The sequence below is a fragment of the Melozone crissalis genome, unplaced genomic scaffold (genome assembly GCF_028551555.1).
Source record: "Melozone crissalis strain CALT ecotype California unplaced genomic scaffold, PUWL_Pcris_2 ptg000029l_1, whole genome shotgun sequence".
Taxonomy (NCBI): domain Eukaryota; kingdom Metazoa; phylum Chordata; class Aves; order Passeriformes; family Passerellidae; genus Melozone; species Melozone crissalis.
Window position 1 is genome coordinate 11,016,638 of NW_026535807.1, and position 24,999 is coordinate 11,041,636.

General features: G+C 50.5%; 1 protein-coding gene across 1 annotated transcript in view; it reads left to right on the plus strand.

Moving 5' to 3' along the window:
• Positions 1–859: 859 nt before the first annotated feature.
• The window catches only part of PODXL2 (podocalyxin like 2), a 31,753-nt gene continuing 7,613 nt past the window's right edge, over positions 860–24,999 (plus strand). Inside the window, exons 1-4 of the mRNA XM_054280925.1 lie at positions 860–961; positions 10,977–11,270; positions 21,235–22,121; positions 23,112–23,186. Of these exons, the coding sequence (XP_054136900.1) occupies positions 913–961; positions 10,977–11,270; positions 21,235–22,121; positions 23,112–23,186 (1,305 nt within the window). The 5' untranslated portion in view covers positions 860–912. The remainder of the gene's footprint in view (positions 962–10,976; positions 11,271–21,234; positions 22,122–23,111; positions 23,187–24,999) is intronic.

The window sequence follows — 24,999 nt, forward strand, 5'->3', positions numbered from 1 at the left end:
CAGTGATGTGCCGTCACCATAAAGGTACTGATGGTATCCAGGGCCACATTTCCTTCCAGTGGTGCCCAGTAACAGGGCCAGAGGCAATGGACACAAACCAAAACACTGGAGGTTCTTTCTGAACATCAGGAAACACATTTTACTGTGAGGGTGAGCAGTGGCACAAGTTGTCCAGAGAAGGTGTGGGGTCTCCAACCTCGGGGATACTCAAAAGCCATCTGGTCATGGACCTAGGAAACTGCCTGTAGGTGACCCACCTGACCAGGGGCTCGGACCAGATGGCCTCCACAGGGGAGAAACGAATTTGCCCAGGGGGAGAAGTTCTTCTAGGTGATGAAGTAGGTGGGAACTGAGGGGTGAGGGAGAAGCGGTGGCTCCGTTACCCATGGACAGCTGAAGAGAGGTCAGCGGGCGATGCGGAGGGTCTCTGCTTTGGGGGCCGGCGCTGCCGCAGAGTTGCGGCTGGCGGGGCTCTGCCCTCCCGGGGCTCTGCCCGTGCCGGGCGGGTTCCGGCGCATCCCCGCTGCCCTCCCGGGGGCTGATCACCCGCGCCCGGCGCAAGCAGCCGCACCGCCGGCACTCGTTGTGGGCACCGGGGCCGGCGTGCGGGGACCGGGGCCGGGGGCGCCGGCCGGGTGAGCGGCGGCTCCGCAGGCAGGAATTAGGAGCGGACGGAGGGCAGCGCTCCGCCCCCGGGCCGGCGCTCGGCGGGCAGTGCGGACCCCCCTGGCGGCTCCCCGCCCCCGGAGCGGCGGCGGCGGCGGGAGGACGGGAGGAGGCGGCGCCGGGCGGCGGGATGCGGAGCGGGGCCGGGCGGCGGGCGGGCGCGGCGGCGAGGGGCAGAGCCCGGCGGGCGGCGGGGCGGCCCCGCTCCCCGTGAAGAGGCGGTGCGGCAGGGCAGCGGCCGCCGCCATGCAGCCCTTGCACCGGGCCCCGGCGTTGCTGCTGCTTCTGGCCGCCGGTGAGTGAGTGAGGCTGGCGCGGCGGGAGCCGCTGCCATCCCTAGGGCTGGGCGGCGGGTGGGTGTTCATCCCCTCCGCGGGCACCGGGACCCCCGGCGGGAGGCGGCTCTGCTCACCCCCATCCCGGGGAACAGCGCTGGCCGCGGCTCCAGTGCCCCGGGGCGCCGGGAGCTCTGCGGCGGGCTGGTCTCCATCACCCCGCCGTTCCCCGCAGGCACCACTGACCCGGGTACCGGGACTTGCGGCGGCTCCCATCTCCCACCCCGGAGCTCTCCCTGTGTGCCTGGCACTGCCCTCTACCCGGGCATCAGAGCCCTCTGGGGCAGCGCTGCCTGCCCCGGGACCCGCTGCGCTCCCGGCACGGCGGGCTGGCTGCACGTGGGCTGCTCTCCCGGCTCTCCCGCCCCGGAGAGGGGGCGCCCGGCACGGAGCCGCGGGCACCGGGCGGTCCCGGTTCGGCCCGGCCCGGGCGGTCTCGGCTGCGGCAGCGCTGCCCCGCACCGCCCGCTCGGGTGTCGCTGGCTTCGTCTGGCGTCGTGGTGATTTTGCGAACTACCGTGAAACTGATACAAAGAACGGGCCACCGCGAATTGCTGCACGATTCCCCAAGAGCCTCCTCTTGAAATCTGGAGGAGAGGTAGGGTGCCAGGAAAAGGCAGTTAAGTGCAGGAATAATTATACTCGGAATAGTTATGAATGCTCTGCTTCTATTTTTAAATAGTCTGGGGAAATTTCCCAACAAAGGGATCCCCCAAAGACCTATGAGGCTGAGATTGTCCTCTTCCTCCCTTATGCATCCCTTTGTACAGAAATCTGGTTAGTGTGGAACAGGAGTTCTGAACGGGGACATTTGAAATGTGGGGGAGTCTTTGTCTTGAGTCATTCTGACAGGGAAGGAAGGGCTGACTTACCAACCAGTCACTGTCTTCCAGCACGACCAAGCTGTGATAGTGACATCCAGTCCCCTGGCACATCTCCTTTATTACCCAAATCTCCTGAAAACGTTCATGGGGGAATGTGTCATCTGTAGAGCCCTTCTGTCTATGGGCTGTTAGTCTCTGTCATCTGAGGCTCCTGAAAGAGAAGAGATAAAGCCTTGTAGGTTTGCAAACAATAGTGAGCTTAAAGAGCAAAATGGATCTGAAAACCTGTTGGGGTTTTGTGCCAATACTCTGTGGCAGGGAAGCAATAAGTCTTTCTGGAGCTGAGGAGGGAGCCAGTTCTGTGGTTTCCTCCAGGCAGGTTGTCCACACTGAGGGAATACCTTGGGCACAGCTGGCAAAGGTTCTTCAGCCATGTCTCAGCAGGAAACCCTGTCCCCAGATTCAGCCAAGCCTCTGCCTCCTCCAGAGAAGAGTGCAAGATGTGAGGGGGAGAGCTGCCACAATCCCACCCTGCCAGTCTGGGGTTGACCCCATCCCCATAGCTGGAAATCTATGTTTGCTCTGCACAGAAAGGAGAGGGACCTCATGGTGGTTTTAAAATGTGGCAGCCAAAAGGACCACCACTGGTACTGCTGTGCTGAGGGGAGGAAATGCTTCTTATTCTGCTGAGGCTGCTGGAAACTTTCTAGTGGTGTTGTCCAGCTGGTGGTGATACAGAGGATTTGGGTGCTTGGCTTTCTCTGTGATCCTCCCTGCTGTCCTAGCAGGGAGAGGCACAGGGGTGGGAGGTGAGGAGCAGCTCCCAGGGACAGCTCAGTTCCTAATCCAGTGAAATTTGCAATCCTGGTGGGCTGTGGCAGTACTGTGGGGCTGGACTTGGCTGGCCAGGTCTCCGCAGACCCGTGGGCTCCTACCCAGATGGGAAGTCAGGAGTGGAGATGCAGACTGCTGGAAATTTGTAGCTCAGGCTCTGTTCTTGGTAGTAGCTTTGCTTGGTGGTTCAGCATCAGTTCCAATCTGCAATAATTCAGTGCACCCTGGCCTCACTTCTCCAGTCCCACAGGACAGGAACAGTTAATATCTGAGAGGGAGCTGGGTTGACTGTGTGCAGTTCCCCACGTTTCCCTGGGCTGGGAGCCTCCACAGACCTGCAGGATGTGCTGAAATGGGACATGTCCCTCATCAGGGTCCCATCAGACTGCTGGGCAGCACAAGTCTGTTGGCACAGTTTGCAAACATCTCTCTAGGCTCTAGGGTATCTGAGCCCCTTTGGTTTTGCAAGTGTAAAAATGATGCAGGGGGAGAAGGAGGGAGTTGGTCTCCTTCCTCTTTTTGTCTCCCCAGGTGGCTGTCTGCATGTGGGCTGTTTAAGGCTTTTTTTTTTCTTTCTGCCTGCTTAGAAGATGTCTTGTTAGCATTGTGTGAACAAGGCAGAGATGAGGGAGTATAGATCAGGATGAATGAAAATTCCCTGTAGTCAGTTTTTCCTTGGCCGCCTCGCTGCCATAAGGAAATGTTCATTTAATTACAGGCATCAGGGGTAGAAATAACCACATTAAGCCCTCAAGGGGAAGCTGCCGGTGACGAGCTGCAGATCAGAGTGCACAGAAGTTTTCCCACTCACTCTGCCTGGGAAAAAGCTGTGTGGGTACCTGGGGGAGCAGCAGCACTGACAGCCCCGCTGCAGGGCTGGGGCTGCAGGAAGGTGCACCAATCTCCCAGCTGGTGCTTGGGGAACTGGCCCCTCAGTCCTGCTGGCTGTTTGTGGAAACCAGGGCACTACTGAACCACGTAATCCCAAAAGAATGGAGAGAGGCTCTTTGTCAGCCACACGAGCACAGCCTGCACCGAGGCCAAGAAAACACGTGTGTTGGTGTATTCAGAGGGCCAGGGATGCTGGCAAGGAAGGTGCACCCTGCTGGGGCTCAGAGCAGTGCCTGACTGTCCCTGTGCCTGGTGAAGCCCTGTTGTGGTTACCAGGCTTTGGATGTACATTCTTGGTTGGGGTCAATTTGTTCGTGCTGGGAAAGCAGCTTTGCAGCCCTCCCTCTATATGCCAGCTGCAGCCATGGCTCCTCTTGTCCTGCCTGGTGTTGTGAAGGTACTCAGAACCCTTATATGTGCCCTGGGACCATCAAACTTTTGCATGAGCTTTTTTTTTGCCTAGGATACCTGAGGCTGTTTGGAGGGTGGAGCCTCTTGGAGATGCAGTGTGTGGCAGGGTGGTTGTCATTGCTCTGCTGCAGGGGCTGGAGTGGAGTGTTTTGTGCTCAATGTTATGCCAGGGGATTAAAAAAGGGTGTAAAAGGTTTCAGTTACATTTTGATAGGTGACCATGTCTCAAGGGAAGAAGCAGGCAAGTGCCTTTATTGAGTGTGCTGGAAATGAGAGTGAGCATTGTGGGGTGCATAGTCCAGGCTGGGGCAGAGTGAGAAGAGGAAGCACAGGCTTCAGGGGCAGAAATAACCACATTAAGCCCTCAAGGGGACTTGAGGCACTTAAGACCTCAAGGGGACAGATGAAATGCTTTGGGCCTTAGAGAGGGCAAAGAAGTCTGTGGGCTGTGGTTTTTCTCTTAGATCAGTGGCTTTCATCCCATGGTCTGTTAACCCCTGGGGGCCTGTGGGATGTTTGAAGGGGCATGATATGCCTCTTCATATGCCTATGAAAGATATGGCTATGAAAGATAAGTGAGGATAGAAAATTCACTTGTACTGTGTAGAAATGCCTACCCAATGCTGTTTTCCCAGGGGCTGCATCCCCCCCGGCCCCGAGCTGGGAACTGCCATTGTCAATAGCAGGAATTGAGGAGGAGAGCAGACGTGGTGGCAGCAGAGGAGGGAGGTGTGAAGGCTACGAGACAATCCAGGGAGGGAGTGAAGGCAAACAGTCTGGGAGACTGCAACCAAGTGAGATTGTGGCTCCAGGCATGAATGGTTGAGCAGAGGCGGAAGGACAGGCCGGCATGGTGAAGTGTCTCCTGCTTGCATGGAGTCTCTCATTTAGGAATGGGTGGAGGTGTTTAGAGCAGTCTGGGTGTTATAGATCCTAAGGACAGGAGACCTGTCACATCTTGGCGTTGGGATGAGGGTGCCCAGCAGCCCTGGGCACCAGCCCCAGTGCTGACCAAGGGCGCATCTGCAATTATCTGCAAAAGCAGGTGCATCCCTGGCAGTGCCGTGCTGTTTCCCATGGGTGTACCTGGCCCTGCATGCCATGGATGTTCTCTGCTGAAGTGCCCAGGGAGCAGATGTTGGCCGTTCTTTGTGAGGTGGTGCCCACCCAGTACGTGCAGACACGCACTCCCTGCAGCTGGGTGGAGCTGGAGCTCTCATTAATGCTTGCTGTAAGGAGCTGTAAAAGCTTAAAGATGCTGGCACAACATCCCTCTAAAGAGCTGTCCCATTGCAAAGGCTTCTTCCCTTGTGCCTTGTTGCTCTTCTTGGTGTAGGTGGCTAAGTATGTGCTCCCTGCAGACCAAGTGCTTTTCCTATTACTTTCCAAAACATGCTGGAGACACAGGAAGGTGGATGGTTTTAGAGGGACACTCACTGAGGGACCTGGTTGCTGGCAGTACCAGAGGAGGATGGCAGTCTGATCTTGTTTTTTGAAGCCCTAATTGGAAATGATCTCTGAGATTAGGGTCATGGCTGGGTGTGTAAGTAGTCTAGTGCAGTGTGGGAGCTGCAGTGGGAGAGTTCTCCTGGGTGGTGTGTCTCAGAACAGCTATGGTCTGCAACTCTGAATGAGCACCAGAAGAACTTGGTTTCATACACAGTCATCCCCTATGCTTCCCTGTGCAAGCTGTTGAGGGTTTCGAGTGCAGAGGCTCCAGGTGACTGTGTGGGAATCAGCTTGGACATCCCTCAGGCAAACAACATTTCTGCTTCTTCCTCCACTGGCCATGGTTGGGATCCCTTTTTGTTATTTAAATTACCCTGCATTCTGTTATGTTCTGGAAGTGGTTTGTGCCCTGACCGTTCTGCCCTGGGGCCTCTCTCCTCTCTGCCCTTGGGCCTTGCTCTGGGCCTTTCCAGGCACAGTGGCCTGGGGGAGGGAATATCCCTGGCAGATGCTTCCCTCATCTGGTCATTGTGCTTCTGTCCTAACTGATTATCAGTAAATGACCCATTCCTGACCCAGCTCTCCTAGGAAATAACATTGTTGGGTAGCTCCTGGCTGTGGGGTGGGCTTGGAAGGAAGGTCAATGGTAGCAGAGCCAGATGGACATTCTTGTGGCTGCTTCCTTGGCAGTGCCACCATGCTCTGACCTCCCTCCCTGTGCCAGTGTGCTTGGCTCTGCCAGTTGGTGGTGACAGGTAAGTCAGAGTGTGCCTCAGGCAAATGTTCTTCTCTTCAGCAGGCTGATCCTGCCTGCTTGGCACTGTGGTGTAGCCACAACACTCAGGAAGGAGAGGTAAACCAACCTTCTGTTGGGTAAACTGATGAGCACTCCAGCCCCTCTAGAGATCAAGCTGAGGTGGTGACATCTTAAGGGATGATTGTGTGTTTCCTTGGAGAGAAATTGAGGTTTGCTTGTTACTAATTAAAAAGCAAAAAAATTTTAAAGGCTATTTAACACAGTCACAGCTTCAACAGCTAGATTCCATTTCATCTCCCCAAATCCCTGTTCTCATTTCAGCTGGACACAAAAATGACTTATTTCCTCTTTAATTTCTAGTCCTGTTCAATAGGCCAATTGGGAGCTTTTAAATAGCTGCCCTGTCCCATGGAGAGGTGACTTGCTTTGTGGCAAAGTGATGAAGTGCTTTTGGTCAGCCAATGTAGAAAACACTTTGGGGTTCTTTTAGAATTATTTAGAATTGGGAAACTGTTTTTGTTCACAGCACTTTGTGAGAAAGATGGCAGATAGCCTTTCTTCAGATTTTTTTTTTTCCTGTTGTTGAGCGAAACTCCCTCATCTCCTTGTCTGGGGCTGTTGTGAATCCTCTGCTGAGCTGAACAGAGTGAGCTTCACCACTTTGACTCAGAGCTGTTTTCTGAGCGGTCATGGGGTCAGCACTAGCAAACGCTTTTTATCTGTATCCTCCTGGCTGGCTTTTCTTCAGTGGCCTCAGAAAGGTAGCACTGCAGCATTATTCCCTGCTGTTGGAATTGCCCCACTCTGCTCCTCACAGAGGTGAAACACCTTTTGCACTGGCTCCAGCATCACCTCTGTGGGTGCTGGCGGCAGGACAGCGCGCAGCCCGCGCAGGAGCTCCCGTCCCATCCCGCCTTTGTTCCCTCTCCCCTCTCAATCTACCTCTCCCACTTTCTCTGCTTTCTGGCCCCTCCTCTGTCTGCTCTGGGAGGGTTTTCCCTCCCGTGCTCTAAGCCCTGCTGTTTCCCCGAAGGCTGCCTGCCCTTTTTAGCATGCAGAGCCTCGTCTCCTCCAGGTTACGCAGAGGTGCCGCAAAAATAGAAATGAGAGACAAGCGCCCCATTGAAGCAGCTGGTGAGCCCTGGCTCCGTTCCCTTCTCCCTCCCATCTACAGTTGCAGGTCTTTATTCATTTGTTTCTTTATTCCTATCACTTCATCTGCATTTTAGAATACAAAATCGGGAGGCTGATGGCTGGTAGAAGTTGTCTAATCCCTGTTACCCATCCTGGGAGGAAAATGGCCTGCAACTGAGGTCTTGGGCATTAGATTTCCTTTCTCAGCTGTGCTCCCCTGCCTCCCAGCTCAGCTCATGCTTTGATTCTTTCTTTGCCTTGGAGTTGACAGCTGCGTGGAGCTCTTTTATGAGAGGCTTGAAAGAGAGGGGGAAGATGGCAAATCTTCGTGCTGCTTTTTGGCACCCCAAGCCTTTGGGTTTTTGCTGCCTGTGCAGAAGGCATGAATGAAGTGGTGTCAGGATGGTGTCTGGAGAGGTACTGATTTGTACCCTGGTGTGGTGGGGCATTCAGGCTGGTGCTGGCACAGAGGGTTCCCCCAGACCAGTCTCTGCATCCCGTGCCTGTAGATCAGACCCCAAAGTGTTACTCACATCCAGCCCAGGGACAAGACACCTGTCTTGCTCAGGCTGTGCATGACTCATTCCTAGGGATGAGGTGGTGTAGTCTTATCTTGGGCTGAGGAAAGCAGCCCAGTAAACCAGATAATGCAGCTTAGGGGGTTTTAACTGGGTAAACACTTCAGAGTTAAAGGAAGGTAAACAAATTCCCAGCATCTGAGCTTCCCACATGGATGGAAATAGCTCTCTGGATTACCAGGTTCACCTGCCATGAGATGTGTGTTGTAGAAGGGGTGGGGTGGGCTCTGGCTGAGCTCTGTAGGCAGCCCTTACAGAGTGTAGCTGGTGGAGAAGAGGTTTGAGGCAGTGTAGATGCTGGCACAGAGGTGCATTTTGAGACTGCCTTGCTGCTGGGGAGACCCAGGATGTGCTTTGTAGTGTGGCTGGAAAGCTGAGGGGCCACATCAGCCATGTCTCTGTAACTGGGAGTCAGGGGAAACTGAGGCATTGGGGTGGATAAAGAGCTTGCTCAGGATCCAGGCAATCAGATGCAGTCACATATAAACCAAATATTCCATGTGGCCTTGGACCTGCCATGGTCTCTTCCTATCCTGCTCTCCTTTGCTGGATAGCTTTGAGAATAATGTTTCTTTCCTCTTCCTTGCTGCTCTTTGTCATGTTTGCTTAAGCTGCAGGCTCCTCAAGACAAGTGCTCTCTCTGGTGCTCCATCAGGGATGCAGGTGCTGTCTGTCAGCTCACACTGGAGCCTGCTGAGCACCCCAGAACCAGCACAGAGCTGTCCTGGGTCTGTGCTCACACTCAGGGGGTGTGCAGGCTCTTCATTCCAGCTATGGAATTCACTATTCCTGCATGGCTCAGGAGCTGGCACATCCCTAGAGATGCCCTGAGGTGTTTTGGTTGGCTCTGTGATGCCGCAGTGGCTTCCTTCCCCTTTGATACTCTGCCTCTTTTGCCGTTCCCTTTTTGCTGCTGCTCAGGCCTCAGCTGATCTTGCCTTGGATCAATAGGGCAAAATAAACAAGATTGAGAAGTGCTGAAGCCTGGCCCAAGTGTGTATGCAAAAGGGTAGCCAATTTGATTTTGATGAGTTCAGAGAATAGTGGGGGAAGGTGGAGAGGGTAAGAGCAGGCAGAAGGCTTCAAATTGCATTTCTGGCTTCCTATATTCCCAGGACAGGTTTGGTAATCTGTTGTCAGGTGAGCAGTGACTCCCAGATTTTCTGTGCCAACTTGCCAATGTCTAAAATGATCACACCAGGACCAACCCATGTGCCATTGCCCCACAGCTCATTATAGCACTTGTCCTGGTTTGGATTTGTGCTCCTGGGATGTGGAGCTGTAGGGCACAGTGCTGGGTAGCAACATCAGGAGGTTGCCTTGTCTGTGCCCTTGCCTGAAGGCAGTTCAGCTCTGCTTAAATCATTTCAGGCCTTGTGCATCCAGATCTGTGTGCAGCTCCCAGGTGATGTCTCAGCAGTGCTTTGTAAAATCTCTGCTTCTAATACTTCACTACTCTGCAAGGATTTTCACATCTGCATTCCAGTGATATCTCAGAGCTGTTCCTAATACAGGAGTTTCTCCTCTTAAGACATTTCTGATGGATGTTTTCCCAGCTTGTATCAGAAATGTTTTGTGCTAGTTCTCAAGAGGGCTTATCACTTTACGCTATTTCTTTTCATAATATTTCTGTTATTCCCATTCTCAAGATCACCTAGCTGTACCTGTGGTTTTTCTGTGCAGCAAGGATGTCTCCTTGCTTTGTGTCCTTGGCTAATTTCATTATTACCTTCCTATTTTTTGTTGCAAGGTCACTCAGGAAAATGTGGTAGAACAGCAGATCCAAAGACAAACCATGAGGAATTTCACTGGTAGCCTCCCTCCAGCACAAGCCTCTGTAATTTTTTTGTACAGCCAATGCTTTACAGTTTTCCTGATAATAGGTGTTTTTTCTTGTGTCTCTTGTAATTCCTCATGAGGCACTGTATCAGATGTTTGACTGAAGTCCAGATGGATTAGAGCTGCTGCATTTCTGTTGTCTAGAAAATCAGTTATCAAAGAAAAATACCAAATTAGTCTTCATTTCAGCTTATTCAATTAGTTCAGTTCAGTGACTACTTCATTAACAATTGAGGAACTGAGTCTGAGCTGAGAAAGCAAGAAAACTTGTCCTTTTTCCTTCTAATCTATGAATAAAAATCAGCTGTGGGAGGATGAGTTCTTTTAGTTTTGATGTGCTGAATGATAGAAATGGTTCAGTTCACCCAAATTAGTTACTTCACTTGCTTAACAAAACTGTTGTAAATATAAAACAGCTTTTGGTAATTTTATTTTTTCCTTATGCCTCCATATTTATAATAGTATTTAGTAGCTGAATAAAGCCAAATCCCAGGTGCTGTTTTCTTGCATTTTGATTGGAGTTCAATATGCATGTGAATGTACCTTGACACAAATCACAATTAAAGTCTCATCTAGGAATCAAGAAGTGTCAGTCAATCCTTCTAATAGTTAAAATGGAAATAATAAGTGTGTAATGTTGATAGAAAAGTGCAAAATGCAGCTTGCTCTCCTGCTTAGTGTTAGGTGGATTTTTGCTGTTGTCACAATATAATTTTTACCTGTAACTGTCAGCCCTTCCTTATGGAAACCTACAATGTGAGTGCACTGAAGTTCAAACCAAAAAATAGATTTTCACCCTACAGATTTAAAACATGATTAATACTGGTTGTAAATAATATTGGTTTGAATCAGCCTCCCTGCATATGATATAGCTGTAGATCAGGACAGCCTGATAGAAACTGCCATTGTTTTCACAAGGCCAGAGTTTCATGGCTGAACTATATGACATTCCACCTCCTCTCCATGATTAACAAGGCACCTCATCCTTTAACAGAGGCAAAAACACCTCAGAGAGGGTGAATCATCACCCCAGAAAGAGGTGCCCCACGCTGGATGATTGCTTGGCACTGACTCCACCTGGATGTGAATGCCACTCTGCATGCTTGTGGATATTTCCCAAAATACCCTAATTTTCCTCCTCAGCTGAGAGCACAGCCCATCTCCAGGGCAGGTTGGCTTGGCAGGAATAGGCTCCAAGGGGAAGGCAAGCCCAGTGGGTGTCATTCCTGTCTGATGTGTGTTTTCTGTCATCATACAGGGACCTTGTGCCTCTGCCTCGCCTCCTCGGAGGACCCAACTGCCGATGGCCTCACGTCAACCTCCCTGCTGGAATTTGCCGTGATGTCCCACCTGGAGGCCATGAATTCCCACGAGCAAACCAGACCAGAGGCTGCAGAGCCAGACCTTGCCCCTGGCTCCCTGCATGCTGCTCCAGGGTCAGGCTTTGCCAGTGAGGAGAATGAGGAGTCCAAGATCTTGCAGCCCCCACAGTACTTCTGGGAAGATGGGGGAGAGCTCAACGACTCCAGCCTGGACTTGGGACCAGCAACAGGTAAGTTCTTTTTACCCCATTCTTCCTCCCACTCTGCAAGGAGTCTGGGGAAATGGAGGAATGCATGGATCTATCTTCCTGCTTTGACACAACTCTTGCTAAGAGGGCCTGAGATTAAATGTCAGCTCTGTTTTCTCACCTCAGTGCCTGATGTGTCCCCAATGAACCCTGAGCAAGCATAGGCTTTAGAAACCAAGTTGCAGCTGAGCTTTTTATTCCTGAGCTGCTATGAGCTGGGAAAAGCACTGTCTCCATCTAGTTTCCCATTGCCTTATGCCCTCCTTTCACTTTCTCCCCTTTATGCTCTCTTCTCTCTTGGTTTTTTCTGTTGCTGTCTATTAAGCACAACTTTAAGGTCTCAAGAGCCCGACAGAGATCAAGGCAATCTTAGCACTTGAGTCAGAACTGAGTTCCCTGGGTCAAATTCTGGATTCCTCACTCTGTGACTTCAGTGGGGATTTGGCCCAAGAGAAAATAGCAGGTTTTGTCCCTTGGGTGTCTGTCCTTTTGCCTATCCTGTCCTGCTACTTCCTGAGAGGTCATGACCAAAATGGGTTTCATTGGCATTTGAGTTTGCTTTCCTCTCTGGAGTGTTTTTCTGAGACCACCGAGTCCCCTCAGTAGTCTCTCCCCATACCCCTCATTGGCTTTGAGATGCTCTCAGAGAGAGGGATGGCAGGAAGGAGGAGGTGCATTGCAGAGTTTCCAGTAGCTTAGGAGATTATTTCACATGCTCCTGCTCTTAAGTGTCATGTGGGGCATGTATTAAGTGTTACCCAAGGGCCAGGCTTCAGCCTTATCCCTCCTCCCTTATGCAGTATCGCTCTCAGCACATCTGACTGAGGTCTGCAGTTGGAAAGCACAAGTCTTGCTTTATGTCCTCTCCTATTTCTGTGACCTTAAAAAACACCTGTGCTCACACAGGGCTGAGAGCTGTGGCTTGGGTTGCCCAAGGGGTACAGCGCACACGATGTGGGGCAAGGGCCAGGCCAGCTTAGGTCTCCAAAGCCCTTTGCTCACTGACAGTGCTGCTAAACCTGTCTGCCTGTGCTCTGCCTGCCCTGGGGCACTTGCAGGCCTGGATGTGGGGCAGCTGTGCCATGCAGTGGTGCTGGGGTGGATGGGGACATTGTTGGGATGGAGTCGTTGGGACGGGGCCATTGTTGGGATGTGGCTGTTGGGATGGGGCCGTTGTTAGGATGGCGCTGTTGGGATGGGGCTGTTGTTGGGATGGGGCCATTGGAATAGTGCCATTGTTGGAAGGGCACTGTTTTTGGGATGGTGCCGTTTGGGATGGTGCTGTTGGGAAGGCACCGTTTTTGGGATGTGCCATTGGGAAAGCACTGGTTTTGGGATGTGCCGTTGGGATGGAGCTGTTGGGATGTGCTGTTGGGATGTGCCATTGGGAAGGCACCATTAATGGGATGTGCTGTTGGGATGGCACTGTTGGGATGTGCTGTTGGGAAGGCACCATTTTTGGGATGGCACTGTTGGGAAGGCACCGTTTTTGGGATGGCACTGTTGGGATGTGCCGTTGGGATGTGCCGTTGGGATGGCACTGTTTTTGGGATGTGCCATTGGGATGGTGGTGTTGGGAAGGCACTGGTTTAATTACCTGCTATTAGGATGTGCTGTTGGGATGGCACTGTTGGGATGTGCCATTGGGAAGGCACCGTTTTTGGGATGTGCTGTTGGGATGGCCCTGTTTTTGGGATGTGCCGTTGGGATGTGCCATTGGGAAGGCACCGTTTTTGGGATGTGCTGTTGGGATGTGCCATTGGGAAGGCACCGTTTTTGGGATGTGCCGTTGGGAAGGCACCGTTTTTGGGATGTGCCATTGGGAAGGCACCGTTTTTGGGATGTGCCGTTGGGATGTGCCATTGGGAAGGCACCGTTTTTGGGACGGCGCCGTTCCCGCCGTGCATCCCAGGGACGCGCTGTGGCTCAGCTGCTCCCGCGCGCTGGCAGCGCTCAGCGCTGCTTTTCTTGGTGTGCCAGCAGGCACCTGCGTGTCCTCACAGATCGGGACGTGACTTGGAGAACAGCGTGTGCTTGTGCATTGAGGGAGAGATGGCTGGTGCTGAACCCAGCCTTGCCTCCTGCACGTGCCTCGCCCCATTTGCATGCGGAACACGCCGCTCTCTCCTTCCGTTCTCGCCTGCAGTTCTTTCCTCCAGGAGCAGATGTGCTCTTTCAGCTGTCCTTTATGCATACCCTGCCCTATCCGCTGCCCAGCTAACCACTGCTCTGCTTCCAAGCGCTGTTTCTTCCCCTGACAGTTGCTGTGTCCAGAGCTCATGTCTCAATGGCATTTCAGAACCTTGGTTAATAGAACAGTTTGAATTATTCAAGAGCTGGGAGTACATTTCTACTTAAAATTTAATTAGAAACCTGCCGTGTGTCATTTTACAATAAAGGATATTGTAATAGCATCCCTAAATTGGGCAGTCTTCTCCTGTCATGCAAAGCCTCTGTATGAGAGATGCACCCAACCGATGGCACTTACATGCTGCATGTGTGACAGATGCCATGTGATACGTTGTGGATCTGTGTGATGACATCTGTTAGGTTGTTTTCAACGTATAAACCCATTAAACAGTTTTAAACAGCTGCTGTTTAAGGAAAAAAAGTTTATAGTGTAAGTTTTCCTTATGTGAGATTTCATTCAGTGAAGTGTAACCCAGCATAGTTGATAGCTCTGTCCCAGGCACACACAAGAAACACTGCATCAATCAAGGCACAGAACAAGGTTGTTGTACTCCTAAAGACAGAAAATTACCTACTATGAAAGGAGACCTGTGCTGGCTTCTTTTTGTCTTTACACAAAGATATTGGGCCTGAACCTGGTCCAGGTACAGGATCTTGCAGATAGACCACATCTCCTGCTATTCAAAAGCTGTATGAGTTATCTCCATCTCTCCTTTTTTTTATATCTGTCTGAACTCTGGGTGGGGAGACTGCCCTGCCTTTGTGTGACTTCAAGGCTGCAAGAGCTAAAAAGCAATAACAATCTGCAGCTGCTGCCCTTTTTTTTTTTTTTGTTAAGTGCACAAAAAACATCCTTTAAAAATATTTATAGAAAACATTTCTAGGGCCACCTGTTAGTCCATTAAAAGTGAGAACAAACTCCCAGTGGAAGAGCACAGCTCAGACTAGGGCTCTGGTTCTCCTGAATAATGTGCTTTTGCTGATTTATGTTACAGAAGAGTGATTCTGTATTGACATCAGTGAGCACTAACCTTTGGAAGGGCCCTGACATTTGTCTCATTCTGTCTGAGGGTGCACAGAAGTGTGCATTTGCATGTGTGTGTCACCCCATGCACAGCTGCTCCCCAGTGGAGCCACACATGGAGGAGATGGATTAGGGGTCTGGTGGGAATGTGGATGCTATATCCTTATGGAAAGAAGCAGTGTGTGATTTGTACTGCTGCTAAAAACAAGTCAGTGGAGCTGTGAACCTGTTACTTCTACATTCCTTCAGGCTTCCAGGGAACCCAGAAGCTTCTGGTTGTAGTTTGGGTTTGGCTGCTTTGCTTCACCTTTAGCAAATTGGCCTGAGCCACAGATCAGCTCAGTGGACCTGCAGGGTCTTGCATCTGGCCCTTCCTCTCCTCCTTTCCTTTCTTCCCATTTCTCCATCTTGTTTTGTGGGGAGGCTTCCAGTCCCCTGTGTTTCCTACTGTTACACAGATGTCCTTGGGAGCAGGTAAAACATCTCATCCAGCTTTAGAAGATGGGAGTCACTAGGGTTGTAGGCCTCTTTGAATCCCTTGTTTTTGGTGAAGGAGTTCGTGGTGCTGTATCCACCCTGGAGTTCTCCCTGTTTGCAGCTCTCAGTGTTCTCCTTTGGCTCAGTCAGGATGCAGTGCCCCACATGTTCCTCTCTTCCAGTGAAGGCTCCAGTGTGAGGCAGCCTAATCATGAATTGCTGGGAGTGTGGGCTCCTGAAAATGGACACAAGACCTGTGAATGCCTCGTGCTTGAGGGCACTTAGTCCCTCTCCTGCCCTGCCCAACAGCTGAGTGCTCAAGGATTGGAGTGCACCATCCCATTTCCCAGTGTTACAGTGGGCTGGCATGAATCTCACTGCATTACAGCCAGGAACTGCTCTTCTAGCTCCAAGGTGGTTGAAGACCAAGGGATGACTGTACTGGGAGCTATCCAATCTATTTTTTTAGATTGGTGATTTCCTAGGACAGCATGTGGTGCTTTGTGGGATGGGGGAGGAAATTGTAATCTTTTAATTATTCATAGCAATTAGCAGAAGGGATTCCCAGGGGAGTTAGGATGAGGGATAGTGGGACAGACTTTTAGAAAGACTATATTCAAGAAAAAGTAAGTTTTCTGACCAGATAATGGAATAAAATATGTTCCATCTTATCTGATAGTGAGATTCACTTCTTTCCATGATGAATTACTTGCCTCTGGCAAGAGAGATCCTGGTATCTCTCAGCCTTACTGAAATCTACTGCCTCTTCATCCAGACTGACAGCAGATCTGCAGTTCTTAATACCATCTTCAAGCCAATCATTAATGAAATGAAGCACCTGGTAAAGACTGTCTCCATAAGCAGCTTAGTGCTGAGCAGCCTCCTGCCCTAGCTCAGCTCCTGGGATGCCTCTTGTTTATGCCCTGGTTTAGTGTACAGGGACAGGGGTGATCTATCTTGGGACCAGCCAGCTCTGTGAAGACATTGCTGCCAAAGGCTGACCTGTGACAGAGGGTTTCAGGGCAGGGTGTTACTCTGGTGCGGCTATCTCTGACTGTGTTTGGGTGAGGATGACTTATTCTGCCTTCATTGCAGTCTCTGTGCTGAGCTGGGATAAGGGATGAGGCTATTTGGGAACAGTAGTCCTTGGTGCCCAGTCTGTACCTCAAGCAAATGCAACCATAATGTGGCCTAAGCATTTTGCTACTTTGGGTCTCTCTTTTGACTGTGATCTCTTTTGTGTGTGTGGACTTGTCTCAGAGTCTCAGATAATAACCTCTCCTAGTACTTCTGGAAGATTAGTATATTAGCCCCAACTGGCTTAATTCCAGCACCAGTAATTGTATTTTGCCTCTTTGAAATCCCCCTGTGGTTTCAATCAGCTGGAGTATGACTTTTTTGCAGTAAGCCTTATTGTTCTGTACTCCAAAAAAAGAGAGCAGATACAGTTTCAGACCTGGCTGCATTTTCAGTGGAGTGCACCGTGTGATTCCCAAAGTTGGCAGATGTTTTAGTGTGAATGATGCTATGTGTTGTCATTGGAACCCAAGAATGGTCTTGTCTTTATTACAGTACCTTCTAGTTATCAGTAATTCAATCACTGGTTAACATGATCTCCCAGTTTAATCCAATAAACACCTTATGGTCAGGTTATGTGTACTAAAAAAATGAGGATCACCCTCTTCCTGAGTAGTCACAGTTGCTTTAAACAGTTAGTAGCGAATACAGGAAACCTTGTAGGGCAGTAACTGCGACCAACTCTTCTGAATGACAGAGAAGCAGAAATCTAATGAATTAAATTCTGGCTGGGGAATTGTGCTTTGGCACAGTGCCATGTCTTGGTCCATCTGGTGTCAGGGAAGTTCTGATATTGATTTTGGAGAAAGCAGGACATTGCCTGAATGGTGGCTTCCTCAGAGGTTTGAAGCTCATGTTCACCTCTCCCAGGGAAAATCATCTCCCCAGGCAAAGAAAATGGAGCTGTGTGACCCAGACCTGGGTCTGCTTGGAGATACAAAGGGCAAGACTTGGAAAGGCTGTGAAAGATGGTTTATTTAAAAATACTGCCTGAGGGGTTTGTAAGAGAGCTTGGAAGGGAAAAGCTGGGTGATTGTGGGGGGCAGCTGGATGCTGCAATATGCATAATATCACCACTGATGGAAGCCATTAAGGGGTGAAGCTAAGGATGTGGTGGTAAAGAGGTGAGACAGAGGTGTGTAATTTCATATCAGTGGCCAGACTCCCAGGGGGATGGTGTGGCTGAGAAGCTCTGGGAGGGTACATGATGTACAGCTGTGCCTGCCTGCTGCACTCCTCTGGTCCATCCCTGCTAGACTGTCTGCCAGAGGTGCTGGGACAGTTTCATCACTCCAGTGGTTGGTTCTCCTGAGCTGGCCCCCCTGTGATCAGGCTGGCTCCATTGTGGCCTGGCTGCTCTTGTTTGTGGTGGGAAAGGGGCACGTGCCATGTCTGTGTGTGGCCACGAGCTCCTCTTGTGCTCCAGCCTACTGCTGATCTTGGTGGGGGACAGCAGACCCTGTCAGGGAAGGAGCTGATGGTGTGTGCAGTTACTGCCTCCTCCCTCCTTGGGCATCCTTGGCCTTGGCAGAGCTCTGGTCCCTCCCTGAGATTAGATGAGCTGATAACGGAGCCAGGCAAATCTGGCATTGCAGCCAGCTCCATGATACCTGTCTCCTTTAGCAGAGGACTCTGTCCCATTCCTGCAGCAGGAGCACAGGCTGCTGTGTCTCTGCCTCTCTGCTCCATGGTTGCTGTGTCTCCCCACAAAAGTGGTGAGGAGGGAAGTGGGTGGCAGTGACACTGGAGGGTGGGAAGGGCTGTGGGTGCACTGCCATGTGCCCAGAGCATGGGAACCAGGTGTGCTGGGTCTGCTGAAGGCAGAGCACAGCCAGGTGAGCCAAGGGGGTTGCAAACCACTGGCTGAAGGGGAGCTGCTACCCGAATGCTGGAAGAGATGCTAAAAGTGGGAGATGCCCTTTGAGTCCCCTGAGGATTGGAGGGAAGAGGAATCAAGGGAAATGCTGAGAAGACTCTTCAAATGGGCAAGCTCTGCATTGCACAGATGAGTGACAGGCCAGCTGGTCTGGATGGAGGCTTGGGAAGAATATGCTGGGACCAGTTTAGGGGCTGGGATCATACCAGGGAGATGGACAGGGTGCAAAACTTCCTTCAAATCAAAGAACAAGGGTGTAAACGAAAAGAAATAGGAGTACCTTAAAGTGCCTTAAATCTGATCTTGAGAAGTTGGCAGATGCCCTTGTTAGTGAGACAGGAGGAGCTGATTCCAGACAGGAACTGTCTAGCTGAAGAGTCTGGAAGGAAGGATTGACTCATCATAGTTGGCATCTGGATGTGGCACTTGGGGATATGGTTTAGGGATGATAATAGTGCTGCTGGGTTGATGGTTGGACTAGATCTTGAAGGTCTCCTCCAACCTTGATGATTCTGTGGTCCTTCCTAAACTGGGAAAGGGATGAACCCCTTTGGTAATGGGGTTATATGGAGAGATTCTTGTTTTAAGGAGCACAATCCAGCACCCCTGTGCCTCAAGTTTCACTGTTCCCTACTTGAATCTGAGAAATAGCCTTCTCAGCATTTGAGAGGAGTTGAGCTTCTAATGAGTGGGGTCTTAAGATCAGACAGAAGGATGTTCCCAGCTTAACATGCAGGGTAGTGGGGAAACTGATGACAAGTGGGAATGTTAAGCCAGTTAGTAGCAAGTGTGAGGATTCCTGTGTCTGCTTCTACCCTGTGGATTTGTTGGCCTAGAGAAGCAGCTCAGGTTTCAATCTTTGGCTGCCTTGTAATATAGAAGTCTGCTGGGAGAGAGTGGGATGGGTGCTAAACTTTCTTTGCCCAGAAGAGATGGCAGAGGCAGCAGTTCCTCTGAGATCTGCCTCTCCATGGTGGAAAGGCTGCACAGCTGCACCATGTGGGGCTTTCCCCCATGGGAGCCAATGAATCTGTGGCAGAGCACTCTAAGGAAAGGTTGAGTGTGTGACTGCAAAGGAGAGCTGACAGGCTGGGAGCATTTCTGCTCCTGTGGGATGAACCTCACGCTGCTTTTTTGTGGTTTGTTTTTTTGCCGTGCCCATCTGCCTGTCAGTTTGTGCTCTGCTCCAGGTGGAAGGAAGAGCACGGAAGAGAGAAAGGTGTAAAGGACTTGAGAATATCTTAGAATGTCTTTAGGCAAAGGAGATGGCAGATTGGACCACTGATCCTTGAAAACAACATCATACCTGACAGGGCCTTGTTTTGAAGGGTAAACTCCTCACTTTTCACCCCCAGCATGTCAGGGCAGAGGGGGCTCTTGGTGCAAACCCTGAGTTATCCCTGCAGCAGAGGCAGCAGCAGAGCCATGGGAGCTGCACTAAGCTTTACTATCTGTCTGAGACAGTCCCACCCAAACCTCCTCAATCCCATGGCCTGTGGCTGTTCCTGCCATCCATCCAGCAAGGCAGTGACAATGTCTGCAGACACTGGGATTTTACCTGTTGGGAAGGCCTTTGGGAAGACCAGTGCCAGGCAGTGGAGGAGAGATGGTGTTTCTTTGGTCTGTGCTGCTGCTGATTGCTCTTGCCAGCCTCCTTGGCCTATGAGGAAGCATCAGCAGCTTGCTGTTGTGAAGCAAAAGTCTTTTAATCCTCAGAGTCTTTGGGTGGGGTGTCAACTGGAGGGTGCTCTTTAGTGAGACACAGCAGCAAAGCAGCATGAATTCTGCCTGCCCTGGGCAGTGAATCCCAGTGGCCTCTTTGCAGTCAGAACTGGGAGCCAGTCTCCACACCATGGCTCTGAAGGTCAGCAGCTGGGTAACACTCATCTTTGGGCAACATCTGGGAGGAGCTGCTGACACCTTAAAGGGAATGAGCTGTGGGTTAGGAAAGCCACTGGCCAGCTGAACAGGAGGATCTTTACACCTCCTGCCTGGGGTGGATGGAACAGTGTGGTTTCTGCTGAGGAGGGCTGGGCAGGAGCAGCAGGGCAGTCCTGATTGCCAGGGGATGCCCAGGGCAGTGGGTGTGCATGCTGACATGGCCTCTCTGCCTGGGAGCCTGCACCCACTCTGGCAGCAGCGAGCAAGGGATATGTGGAGTTTTTTTGTGCAGATCTCTGTAAGGCATCCAGACAGCTGCTGCCCACTGTGCTCAGTGGAGCATCTGCTTTGGCAGGCAGGAGAGGAGACGGGAGCCTTGGGAATTTCAGACAGTCATTTACTTAATAACCATAGACAGAGCAGGGGGTTGATTTCTGGCTGTGAAGGGATCGTCTTCCTTCCCTTCTCAGTGAGAATGCGCTGTGCTTGGCTTGGGGAGAAGGGGAGTTAATTGGGATGCAGACTCCTGAAACAGAACTCCGTGGGTATGAGCAATTTCTCAAGAAAGATGAAGGTTGATTTATGCTTTCTGGATTTGTGCCTGCCACCCTGAGCTAAACATATCTGAACTTAAAGATAAGTTCCTTTTCCTGGGTCCCCAACTCCTTGTTAGCTTCCAGAAGAAATCCCAGCCTGCTCTGACCTTATATTTGTGAGCTGCATCTCCTTCAGCATCTGTGTTTTTCTAGCAACAACACTTCCATTCGTGATCAGAGCCACAGAATAACAGGGGCTGTAGTTGGAGGGAGGGGAGTTAGATTCAGGTGCTGTAGCAAAGCAAAACTAATTCAGATGTTTGTGGGATGACTTTTCTGCTCTGAAGTGCTGTACAAACTAAAATTCTGCATTTCAAATATGCCCAGGTCGATTCAGGGTTTGGTGGTATTACTTGGCTGTGCCAGGAAGGAGGATTTGGTTTTCTGGTGCTTTAGTTTCTCTCCTGTAGTATTTCCCATTTAGCTTGTGGCCGACTGCTGTTACCACCCCATATCTTTCTCAGTCCCATCTGAAATGAATCTGTGGGTTCTAGCTGATTCCTAACATTCATAAACTCAACTTAAAGATGCCAAGTGTCAAAACTGTTATTTAATATTGTCTGTGAAAGTGCCTATGGACAGACAGGTGTGGAGAGAACAAAGATGGAAATTATGCCTTGGGAATATGGGTTTACTGGGATGGGATGGGTAGATGGAGAAGTGCACGTATTGGATGGGATGGTTCTTTGCTCTGGCAGGCTACCTGCCCTTGGAGGGTCTCTGCCATTTGACCCCCAGCTGTGGCTGGACACATAATGGGATATTCTCTGCCTCTCAGAGTTCTTAGTTCAGATGTAACATGAAGTCTTTTGGATCTCTTTTTAGATTATACCTTTCCTGCTTCATCTCAGAAGGCATTGCCAAAACGAAATGGGACACAAGCAGACAACTGGGAAATGGCCACTGTCCAGCCACCAGCAGAATTTGTGGAGCCTGACTTACACACTCCTTTCTCCACACTAGAGGAAGAGGAGGGGCTGCTCCCTATTGACCACTCGAGAGGAGGAATGGAGAGCCTCCAGACCTCTGGACCAGAGGTTACGTCTTCTGAACCAGTGGACCAAGAGGACTCCTTCTCCCTTCTGTTTTCCACAGCCTCTGCCAGGCCAGGTGTTGTGACTGAGGCAGCCATAGGAGGGCAAGAAGAGGACTCTGTTTCTCCAGGCTTAGACCTTGGGAGCAGCATGGGACCAGGTCTCCTACCTGTGCCCTCTACTTTTTCTACTACAGTTGCTGCAAGATCTCCCATTGATTCAGAAGAACTCCTTGAGGTGACAACTGGAGACACTTGGGCTGTTGGGGGAGCAGATTCAGAGCTGGCTGTGGCTACAACAGGAGCAGAGCCTGCAGACACCACAGTGGAGGCTGGTGGGGAAGAGCATTCAGCCAGGGAGGAGGTGTCAGAGCCCACGGTGGGGTGGGAGATGCTGGAGCCCACGGTGCTGACCGAAATGGAGCAGACAGTGGAAACGCCTGTGGGGACACCCTCTCCTGCAGGCAGCTCCCCAGGCACCCAGACTCCTCCTGGTAGTGAGCAGCAGCCCTCTTCTGTGTCTCTGTGGGACAGAGCTGATGAGCCTGAGCTGGATCCCCTTTGGAATGACACAGAGCCAGCCACTGAGACTGCAGCAGCAGGGAGGAGCTCGTCACCCCCGCCTGGGGACGCCCGCATGGCCATGCTGCCCACGGAGCTGCCCTGGGACTCTGCACAGGTTGCACTGGGAGCAGGGGCTGGGCTGGGAGGTTGCAGTGGGGATATTTGGCTGCTTCACTCCTGGGGAGTGTTAAAGCCTGTCCCTGAGTCTGATTGCTGGAAGTATGTTTTTCTTTTCACCCAGTCAAAGCTGAATTTTCAGGGAGTTATTCACAGCAGTTCTTAAGGGTATCCATCATCCCTGGCCCCTCACATCTGCCTAGCTGCACAAAATCCTGCTTCTTAAACGGAAGCTGAACACCTTTCTTCTGGGGCATGAACAGCAGAGAAAGCTCCTTGATTCCTCAGCCTGCATTATTGGAAGTGTCAGGACAAACATGTCCCCAAGGATTTCTGTAAGGGAGTGAGAAAAAAGTGCTGTTTTTACTACTGCTGCCTGCAGGGACCAGATGCAGAGCGGGTGGAGCAGAGTACAGTTATATCTGAGGATGTGGAGAGGAGGGGTGAACTGCAGTTCCTGAATCCAGCAAACTGACTGCTGGTTAAGAGAAAATGTGTAGCAGGAGCTGACTGGTGAGAAAGGCAAGCAAAGCTTTTAATTTTGCTTTTTGCCCCATGGTACTCAGGAGCCTGAACTTAGTGACTTAGTCCCTCTGTGCATCCTATCCTGCCTGCAGGGTGCTGCCCTCTCTCACCAGTTTGTTTAAGGACCACAGAGGCTCCTGGTTAGGTTTTGTGTTAAGTGCTGATAAGGCTGCAGGCTAGAGAGTTTTCCACTGAGAAACTGTGTCCTCCTTGAGTCTAGATAGAAGTGGAAGGTCAAGCTGAGCTGTGGCAAGCTGGCAGAGCAGCTTTGTCCCTGTTTTATGTCAGCACTGAAATGGTGATTGCTCCTAAGAACGGAGAGTTAAAGGACAGCCACATCCTTTGAGAAGTGCTTCTGCGAGTATGGCACAGTGCCCTGCTCCTGTCCCTTGTGTACCCTGTGCTTTCAGCAGCAGAGTTACATTCACACCTGAACCCAGCTGTCTTTGTCTTGTCTCTCCAGGTGATCTGTAAAGACTGGAGCAACCTTGCAGGAAAGAACTACATCATCCTGAATATGTCGGATAACATTGACTGTGTAAGTCAGTCCAGACAGATTTCATGGCACAGGGGCAATGGTGTTTGGGAAAGTGAAGGCAGGCACAGCTCCTCCTGTCTGCTTTCACCACAAAACATTTTAAATGCACTAAATCTCAACATATAGAGGCTGTGAAGAGAAGGGGAGGACAGAAATATTTCTGTTCTCCACAAGGGAAAAAGAGTGGGTGGAGGGAGATGATTTTGATCCGAGTCTAGCACATGTCAGTTCCATACTGGATTTTTTACTAACTTGTGGCTGCTAGTCTGTGCCAGTCAGTACCTGGATTGTCATGAGAACTTTTAACATTGCGCCTCTTACAGGATTGAATGCAGTTCTCCTTCCTTCTCTTCCTTTTCCTTCCATTCCTTCCAGCATATAGTAACAATCCTCTGATGGCTCAGAGGAATAGGGACTCCCATTTGGACTGTGCATGGATAAGTATCAAGCAGTTATCACTAAATCTTCCTTAAGGGTCTCTTCTCCCAACCCTATTATCTTGTGTGTTATCTGTGTCTGTTAACCAGCCATGCTCTGCTAATCTAATGCCTGTCCATCCATCCTCATAAAGCTGCAGTTAATTCATGACCCCAGAATCCGTTGTGAATCCCTGATAAAAGGGCTTGTTCACTTCTGCCAGGCCTTTAATCAGGCACTTAAAAACCGGTTGTGAAAGGCCTGGGGTCAAGGTGCCTTTCATAATTCTAAGAAATTATTATAAGCCTGACAACCAGAGACTCAAATGTTTCTTTGAGGAATTGTGTTCTGGCCTCGTGCATCTGCACTCCTGCTTTGTGGGGCTCCTGCTGTGGGCACAGCCAGCTGGTTCTGTCACTGCAGGGTTGCTCTCTGGCACTGACCTCTTGCCACTACTGGTGAGTTCTTGGTTGGTTTGTTTTGCTTTTTTTTAAAGGTGACCTTTTTGGGGACAGGGAAAATGGGGAAATTCCTATACACAGTAAAGCATGCCGATTGCTCTAAGAATAGATAAAAAGTCAGTCTTTCTCCTCCTAATTTAGGCAAACCAGTGCAGAGGGCTTTAAGTATCTCTGCTGTGGTTCACAACTGTAATGCAGAAAAGGAGTCCTTGAAAACCAGAGTCCTTCTGCCCTGTTTCCTTCATGCCCCCATCACTCTCCCTCCCTGTGGAGTCCATCTCTGTGGACTTCAAATGCTAATTAATTTTGTAATATGTAGTAAGTTCCTTTCTGTGGTCACTTGTCTTGTTTAAACCTCTGTAAGGGGAAGAACTGAAAAGCAGATGTGCTGATGTCTCTTGATCAAATTATGTCTTTGCTGTTGAATCCTCAGTTCTGCCTTGCTGGAGGAAGATGGTGCCCTGGGATAGGCAGGACTGAGCTGTTTTTCTACTTGATTTCATGTTTCAAAACATATTTCCCAGTGAATGATTTGTGCTGTACTACCCCTTATTCAAAGGGACATTTGTCGACATACATATTTAACATGAGCATCTCATCATTCCCTGCCTCCCATTACCACTTTGCATGAGTGAAGCTGGAATCAAGATCTTCATCTTTCCGCTGGAGATGATGTAGTTTGTTTCCTACCCTTGTTAATTTGCTCACTTTGTGCACCTCACCTACTGCTGCCTGTCTCTTTTGTTTTTTGGTGTCTGTATCAGAACTCTGTGGTTTGGTTTTCTGGGGTTTTGAGGGAGAACCTGTGTTGCAAGTGCTGTTGTTTAAATTAGTGTGAGAGGGTATTCCTCACATATTTCAATGTTTTGGTGCCATGATCTGGTGTGTATTGAGTCCCACTGAAAAGCTGAGGTACAAGGAGTGTGCTTAGCTCC